The sequence below is a fragment of the Grammomys surdaster genome, unplaced genomic scaffold, assembly GCF_004785775.1.
Source record: "Grammomys surdaster isolate TR1022 unplaced genomic scaffold, NIH_TR_1.0 144, whole genome shotgun sequence".
NCBI classification, from domain to species: Eukaryota; Metazoa; Chordata; class Mammalia; order Rodentia; family Muridae; genus Grammomys; species Grammomys surdaster.
Window position 1 is genome coordinate 1,226,976 of NW_021604602.1, and position 8,811 is coordinate 1,235,786.

Here is an 8,811-nt window from a genome sequence, read left to right on the forward strand (position 1 = left end):
TAAGCCAGCTTCCCAGACTTCTGTGGGGGGTGGGGGTGGGGGTGGGGGTGGGGTGGGCGGGAAGGCTTTGTATGGACCTCAATAGCCACAGGTGGACACGTGCAGCCTACTGCTGTCAGAGTTATTAGCCTGATCCCATGGAGCATGGTAACAGATCCTGAAGGCATCACTCTTGAGAGGAGAGACCCAGAGTAGCCCCCAGCTGCTCTGCTATGGCACAGCCAGTGTCCATGCAATGGTGCCCCCCAGCCTGACAATGCAGGTCTGAGCAGTCTACTGAGCACGAGGGCACACACCATTAAAATGGTGTGTACATGTCACCATGACCTAATTGCCCAGAAATTCCCACAGGCTTTGTCCCAAGAAACCTCTTCACTTACAGAGGGGACACTGGGGCTGCCTCGGCCTAGTGAAGTCATTTGCTTGGTGACTGCAGATGAGGCAACCCAAGGATGCTGTCCTTGTTAGGTGCCACTACATGTCATCACAAAAGAAAAGGCTGAGCAGACACCTTCGAAAAGAAGACACAGTATATATGTAACTTAGAAGCACTCAAATATAGACAGGTTCTCACTAGTGCCTGACGATGCACAAAGACCTAGAGACCAAATCAAAACCTCTGGCAGGGGTGTAGCAGGAGATGGCTCTTTACAATGGCTTCGTCAATTTAACTAGTTGGAAGAAGAACTGTATGCTGCTCCAGGGCAAAGGGGACATTACCCCCATGTACACTGACCTTAAATGTAACCAAGGAGGAGAGAGATGCAGGGTAAAGTCTGACAAATGTGACAGGTGACACACATTGCCTGCTCCATTAGGTGGGCAGATACAGACTAGTCAGCCATGGCAACAAATGCCACTACTACCCGAAGTGTCTGCTCAGGGCTGTATCAGACATGGGCTCCACCTAACAAGGACTGAAGAGCCAGCAGTTTCACGAGGCCCACCAGTGGCTGCTCCAAGATAGCTTTTGAGGTTTGCTGGCAGCAAAAGGAAATCAAGCATATACAAACGTCCACTAGATTTTTGGTTTTGTTTGTTTGTTTACCAGCTTTAGAGGCTGGGGTTGGGGCTGGGGTCAAGGCTGGCACATCTCCTTGTTCAGAGTTTTCAGAGGGTAAAACTGACTTCCTTTCTCACCTACAAACTAAGTGCAGCTGTGGTGCCAGCCTTCCCGAGAGCCACCAACACTTAGGAACCAAGAGGGAGAGCATGCAGCCCTGCACAGCAACAATCACATAGCCCCAGGGCTGTCCTGCTTGTTGCACTACGCTCTAGGCACAGATCATACACAGTTCCCCCTCCTCCTCAATGAGGGACAGTGACAACAATCAGCTCTGAGGCTGCTCCATATGTCCTGTGGTCAATCAGAGCCTGTATCAACAAATATGCTTTCAGAGAAACAAACTGTTCATGGACATATACAACAATCTTACCTTTAAATAAAAATACTTTATTCAGGCCTGACAGGTTATCAAAATGTACATTATTAACCAAGTAAAAATGGTACTTTGAATTAGTCGACTAGAACATACTTGGAGAATTTTTATTTACCTTTCTAAGAATAAAGCCCACTTCCAATGTCCTTGACACTAATGGTCTGCACTAAGTACTTAACAATGGACACCTAAGCAATGCGTGGGCCCCAGTCCACCACAGAGCTCACATTCTAGGTTGCATTTAAGATACAGAAACTTACATTAGGGTCACCTTCCTATACCAAAACCTCCGAGACAGCTTCACTTCACATAATATTTATACAACCTTATAAATGACACAAAGAACACAGCACACCTTGCATCATATCACAGATGCATGCATGTGCGTGAGCACACACACACATACACACAGAGACAGACAGACAGACACACAGACAGACATACACACACATACTCAAAGATAAAGTGCAGCACAGCACACTTTGTCTGCGACACTCACCCACTTTCTCCGGGAGATGGATCAGAGCAGGCAGCCCTGAGGGAAGGCAGCCCTGAAGGAGGCCATACTCCACCTGACACTCGAGCCTTAGTTGCTTTCCCTGTGGCTTCTGTCACTATAAGCTGAAAATTAACTCCCCAGAACTAGGAAGAGTGCTCTCCCCTTTTAAGCACTCATCACTGTTTACAAACACATTCCCAGTGGGCTCTTGTCAGTAACAAGCACAGTCACCTTAATGAAAGCAAGCATTCAACATTACAGCAAATCTCTCTAGTGACCGTGACACCAGCCACCAGCCACTCCTGTAGGCAAGTGTCAGGCCCTGAAATGTCACAAGTTTTTGGCTGCGTGTTGCTTTGACATTAAATTACTTTACTAAGACCTGCTTTTGTTCCTGAGATGAGCACATAAACTGGTTTTCTAGGAAGCTGCCACGAGGATGCTGCCTGCCCCTCAGCGGCACACACTATGTGCAGCAGTCACACTGGAACATCAGTCCTCCCCGCGGCGCCACTTCTGTGATTCATCCTGCCGGACATCTGGTCTAATTTGGTTTCTCATGCCGCCTAACACGTTTGATGTTGCTTCGGTGGCTACAATTAGGGGTTTGACCACTGCCGGTGGGATCTGGCGCAGGACTTCACCCACAGCACCAGTGACCCCTCTGCTCTCGTGTTCTCGAGCAGCCGTTTCATAGATGGTCTGAGCTGTGTCTGTGATTCCCTGCAGAGGTGAGAAGGTAAAAAAGAGGAAGAAAGCACAGGTGAGAAGTTATGGTGCAGCGCTACACACTTTAAGTACAGTTAAGCAACATGCCTCCCCCAGACCAACACAGAAACAAGCAACGCAGTCTGCCACCCTCACCCAGCCTCAAGATATGATTCCAGCTGCTCAGGAAAGTGGCCCTCACCATGACTTAGCATTTCTCTGTGATACTAGTATGTGGAAAACAGAGCTGAATTAGTTCAAGTGAGGAAGCCCACAGAAACACATCCTGACCTAAAAGCAACTTCTGCCTCAATTACTTCCTCCAGCTAAACACAATTTTGCAAACAGGGCCACTTGAGCACATGCCCTTCATAGAGGACCACAGTGAGGACTTTCTGACGCAGCACAAGAAAGTCCTGGGAACACAGTACTCTGTTTGCAATTACTGGCCATGTATTAAAAAAGAACCATAGAATGTTCGAGTCAGATAATAAGCCAAATCAAACATTTTACTGGCTTACACAGAAAACTCAGAGACCATGAAGTGGGAGTCCAAACCACAGCTTCGGTGCCCTCCACCTTTGTCACACTGCTAAGCTTTAGGCCAAGTGTACACTGGCTGGCAGTGACAGGGTCAAACTCTGAGAATGAAGTGTGGGTCCACTGTGACGGCTTCCATGATGAGTAGAGAAGAGACGGTCTGAGGTCCTAGCCCAGAATCTAGCTGTCCATCTGACAGGCTAGCACACAGACAGACAAGCAGCAGCACTGGGCAGACACAGGTCTAACAGGACTAAGAAATGGAGGTGGGGTGTTCAGAAAGACCTACGGAGCTGCAGAGACGCCTCAGGTAATGGCTGATTTCAGCTGTCAGGCTGGCAGGGTCAGGAATCACCTGGGAAGGGAGTCTCAAGGAAGGACTGTCAGGATTAGAGGGCCTTCCGTGAGGATTATCTTGATTACCTGAATTGATGAGGAAAGGCCCACGGCTACTGTGGATGAGATCACAGAGTGGAAAGCAAGCTGGTACTAGCAGCAGTGCACACTCCTGCTGCCTTGACTTCCCCCACACGGCACACTGTGCCCTCAACTGTGAGCTAAAAGAAGCCTTAACTGTGAGCCTTAAGTCCTTTGTCAAGGTCACACAAGCATAAGGACCTGACTTGGGATCCCAAACACATACATAAACGGTATTGTCAAGTGTTTGTCTGTAACCTTGGCACTGGGATTACGAGATGGAAATAGAGAAGACCTTCAGACCAAATTCTCTGGGACCCCAAAGGCTACTTTGGTGCCATGAGGACTGCTATTGCTGTACCTCTGACAGTTGTCAGAATATGTTAGAAACACACCTAAGGAAACCCTGAGGTCGAACCCTACACAGAATGACCACAGGTCTCTCTCCTCACAGCAGTAAGAAGGCAAAAGGATGGAAGTGGCTGATACTTGCAGAGTGCCAGGCCTCACAAGGAGAGCTGGAGCTGAGAGAACCGACTCCACACACTGGTCCTTTGATTTCCACATAAACACTGTGGTGTGTGACCTCACAAAGTAAACAGAAAAGTAAGTAAATGAATGTAAAACACTAATGTGGAGGTTTCCACATTATCTCTACAATCCCAGCCTAGGGGACTTCTTGCGTACATGAACTCAGACACAGCTAGAAGACACTCCCCATTTCAGCGTCACACAGGGAACGAAATGGAAACCAAATGCCCAATTAGGAAACGATGAATGATATATTGCCATAACAAATACCATGAGGCTGTGTAAACGGCACTATGTGTTCATGGATGGACCTTGGAAGATGGGTTACAGGACACACATGTATATAACACGTGTGTGTTCTGCATAATCTAACCGTACAAACTTGTCTAGACAAGTTGTGGCACCTTCACAATAGTGAAGGCCTGGGACTGGGGGCAGGGCTGGGTCTTCCCTGAAAAGTAGCGCTACCTAAGCAAACCTAAGGTAAGCACAAGCAAAGCACTGAACCCAGCAGTGAGTTCATGCACGCAGCCTCCCCTGCACACCACTGTGAGCGGTCCACCACTCACTATCCGGCTTTCTCCACTCTCCACACAAGAGCTGCATGCTGCTGCTTACATTCCCCTCCCACGGACCCCCCCACAACATTAGAGTCAGTGAATACTCTTCGGGGGAAGACAGTGTGCTGGCTGATTTTTGTCCATTTGATATGGGTTACGGCCATTTGGGCAGAGCAGAGAGCATGAACTGAGAAAATGTCCCCACCAGACTGGCCTATTGGCCAGCCTCCAGAGCACTCTCTTAAGAGCCTGATGTGACAGTGTCACCCCTGGGCAGTGATCCTGAATATATAAAAAGGCAGGCTGAAGCAGCTGTGAGGAGCAAGCTGATAAGCAGTGTTCCTCTGTGGCCTCTGCTTCAGTTCCTGCCTCCAGGTTTCTGCCAGGTTCGAGTTCTGCTGTGACTTGCCTCCCTGATGGACTGTAATGTGGAGATGTGAACTGAAATAAAACTTCTCAAACCCTCCCCAAGTTGCTTTTGGTCATGGTATTTCACTACCTAACCAACACAACAGAACAGCACGCAAGCCAGTCCTGACTTGTCAGCTCAAGTCTCACATACCTCCTTTACAACACTGTAGGCCTTGGCCACACCTTCCCTCAGGTCTACTGGCTGGTGGGCTAACCGGTGATGAGGAAATCTCTTTGCCTTCTTGGGCTCGATGGAAAGGGTACTCGGAGACACCATGTCATATGCAGTCTCTGCTGCTGCCTGGGTCATTTTGTCGGAAGGAAGCAATGAATTAGAAGACAGCGTGGGAGCTGGGCACCCAGTGTGGAGGGAGGGGCTCTCCTGCGGGGGTAAAGAGAGCCCCCAGAGAGAGATGCACCTCTGCTTCAACACTCAGAACAAGAGCTCAGGACTTCCCCATGTGAACTGGGATGGTAACTCAGAAACCGGAGTCTGGACTTCGATGACATTCTCAGCCCCTCCCTCTTATTATCCAGAATGCCCATGTGACTCTGCAATGCTTAATACTTCACAGAGCAGCTTCCAGCACTTTTGTTTGTCCCATTACATGGTCTTAATCTTAGCTCTGACCCTTTTACACAGCTTAGTGAGATAAATCCTGGTAATTCAATGGTTATTTTCTCAAACTATGTCAACAGACTTAGCATGTATCCTACAACTTTGTTACCGACATGCTCAGTCCTAGATATCTAAGTAACTACCAAGCACCAAGCAGGGCATGGTGGTGCACCTGAGTCCTTGGGAGGCTAAAGACCAAAAGTATGAGCATAGTCTGGGCTATATAACAAGCCTTGGTCTCAAAAAAACACAAGACTAAACTAAACTAAGTATGATAGTAAGTCATTACAAATGATGTCTACGCTAAACACTTTACACATCCTAATGGTACTGTTTGAAAAAGTAGCCCAGTTGTTGTCCAGGACACGCATCTGTCCAATGAGGCAGGCCAGAAACAGTACCTGTATGGTTTGGACCATTCTGTTTGTAAGTTCCAGGGCAGCCATTGCAGTTGAGGTACCGAAGGAGGCAGCGCCTCTCTGGAAGCCTCTGACGATGCGGCCGTCCTTCCGGTACTGCTCGATGGGCAGCCACACCAAGTCCTTCAGGCCTTGCACTAGACACAGAAAGCACAATGACAAGTGTTGGTGACAGAGTCTTACTCTGTGGCTCCTCATCTCATCCCCACCGACGTCCCCAGGGCCAGGCTTCCCAACAGAAATACAGGCTGAGTCATATGTGTGACTGAAAGTATTCTAACAGTCATTTCAAAAAGTAAAAAAAAAAAAAAAAGTTAGGGAGGAGTAAACTTTATTTTAATATTTCTAACCAAGGTATATCCAGAATATTTTCATTGCAATATAAAACCACTATGAAAATCTCACACACACACACACACACACACACACACACCCTGATGGAGGTTCTGATCATGAAACTAGAGGCAAACTTTTATGTGCATGTTAGTATGCATGTAGGTTTCACAGAAAAATGTTCTTCACGTAGACTCTCAAGACAACCCACCTAGTTGAACTAGTGAATGCATAGGGCCAACACCTCCCAGGATTCCTGGTAGCTGGTTCTTCTTAATGTCACTGAGCCATTCAGTGATCGCATAGGAGAACAATTTGTCAATACCTAGCAAACTAGAGCAAATAACTGTCAGTGCAAAGAATAAATAAAGGTACCTCTATAAGTCAGGACTTTCCCTGTTTAGAAACTACATATTACAAATACTACTGATGCTCCAAAAACGGCTGAGTGTTTCTACATCCCAGAGAAATAGAAATCAGCTACCAATTTCCCAGTCTAAATCTTTATGTGAGTCAGTCAGAAGACAGTTGGGTGTCATGGATAACACAGAGACACGACGGATGGAGAGAGATACCACAAAGCTTGGAAGCATACACACGTATGACTGTTTCCCACTGTGCTTATCCCTGGCTTAGCACAGGCTAGTCCAACCAATCAAAACCAAATCTGTGTCCCGACATTCTGAATAAGCTGATTTACAACGTCAGTGAGTTATCGTAAAATATCTAAACTGTAGACACTTACTTTTCCCGATCTGTTCCACTCACTTCTACTCCCTCACAACAAACACCAGCCCTGATCAGGACACTGCTCCAGACCGAGCTTCCTGCCGACTCACTCAGCTCTCCACTAGCTTTCCTGTCCTCCCCTCTCGCCCAGCAGGTCTGTGTACTCACCCATGCCGGTAGAAGAGCCTCTTCAGCTTGAGCTCCGAACAGTTCAGCTGGGCCAGGCCAATCAAAATCCCAGCCAACGTACCCTAAAACAGGGAGAATGGCCACCAGTCCATAAACCACAGAGAGAGTCAACTCTTAACAAGGCTGTTACCAGGGAAAGTTTAAGCAACATTCTTTAATGAAGATAAACACTTAAAATATTTACAAAAAAAAACCCTCATATTTTATATGGTACAACCCATTTTATCAGTTAATGATCAACATGTATGAAATTTCACTCACAGTACTTAGTATTTACTTTAAAACCAAGTAAAAGTATTGTACTTTGTGTCAAGACACAAATGCACATATATAAACTATGATGGCACCAAGTTCATCTGAGAATTTTTTTTTCTGAATCAAGAAGTGAGAGAGGGAGAGATGGCTCAGAGGGTAAAGGTATCTGGCACCAAGCCTGACGAGCTGAGTTCAGTCCCCAGGCTCTATGCAGAGGAGGAAGAATCGGCTCTCATTCCGTCCTCCACACAAGTGCTCCCTGCCTCATGTGCTCACTCCCTCTCATTCCGTCCTCCACACAAGTGCTCCCTGCCTCATGTTCTCACTCCCTCTACAATAAATAAATAAATAAACTTTAAAAACTAATTTTGTGTTATATGTTCATGCAAAGTTTCCACACCTGATCCATTGACACATGCTTGCCGTGATAGTCAAGCCGAATGGGAACTTCTGCTGTGAATCTGAATTCTCTGGGGGAACAAAAGAAATTATTTATAGTCAAATACTAATCATAAAATTAGACCTAATTTATTAGAAATAAAAACAAAACCACAACATAAATTATAAGTACATCTTATGTCCTTAAAAAAAAGGATGCCTTTTAGTTCCCTCTTGTCTTAAAATCATGACTAAACAGATAAATTCTCTTTATTGTTTTTAACTGTTGTCACAAAATCCTTTTCTTAGTTTATTAAATAATTATTTATATATTCTCTATTGTGTTTAGATGTATCTAAATATTGTCACCAAAACTTTCCCTGGTTTATTACATGTTTATCCTTAGGAAAAAATGTTTACATATTCTTATACACAGGACAAAATAATAAAAGCGACCTTCAGACTTAAACAAAAAGTAGTCAACAAAGGCAAGAAGACTACCCCTATTCAATGGTAGCAGTCAGGCCTGGCCGCTGCTTCTGCCACCGCATGATGCAAGTGTGGACAGTCAGCTCTCTGAGCCTCAATTCTTCATCACTGTCAAAATGACACACACTGGCAAATTTTGGTGAGAATTTTTGAAATTAATGCTTGTGGGCAGATGCCAATATTCCAACACTGGGAATGCTAGGGCTGGAATTAAAACTATAGACTGATGGCAAACAGCCAATGAGCTATCAGTATACAGCCAATACAAGGAGCTGTCAGTATACAGCCGGTACAA

The 8,811-nt window shown here is 46.0% G+C and overlaps 1 protein-coding gene across 2 annotated transcripts in view; it reads right to left on the reverse strand.

Moving 5' to 3' along the window:
- Positions 1 to 1,432: 1,432 nt before the first annotated feature.
- The window catches only part of Atg2b (autophagy related 2B), a 68,375-nt gene continuing 60,996 nt past the window's right edge, over positions 1,433 to 8,811 (reverse strand). For both annotated transcript variants that reach the window (XM_028764474.1, XM_028764475.1), the window contains 6 exons: positions 8,050 to 8,119; positions 7,374 to 7,456; positions 6,688 to 6,809; positions 6,126 to 6,280; positions 5,257 to 5,406; positions 1,433 to 2,661 (listed from right to left, as the gene is read on the reverse strand). In XM_028764474.1, coding sequence (XP_028620307.1) covers positions 2,431 to 2,661; positions 5,257 to 5,406; positions 6,126 to 6,280; positions 6,688 to 6,809; positions 7,374 to 7,456; positions 8,050 to 8,119 — 811 coding nt within the window. In that variant the 3' untranslated portion in view covers positions 1,433 to 2,430. The remainder of the gene's footprint in view (positions 2,662 to 5,256; positions 5,407 to 6,125; positions 6,281 to 6,687; positions 6,810 to 7,373; positions 7,457 to 8,049; positions 8,120 to 8,811) is intronic.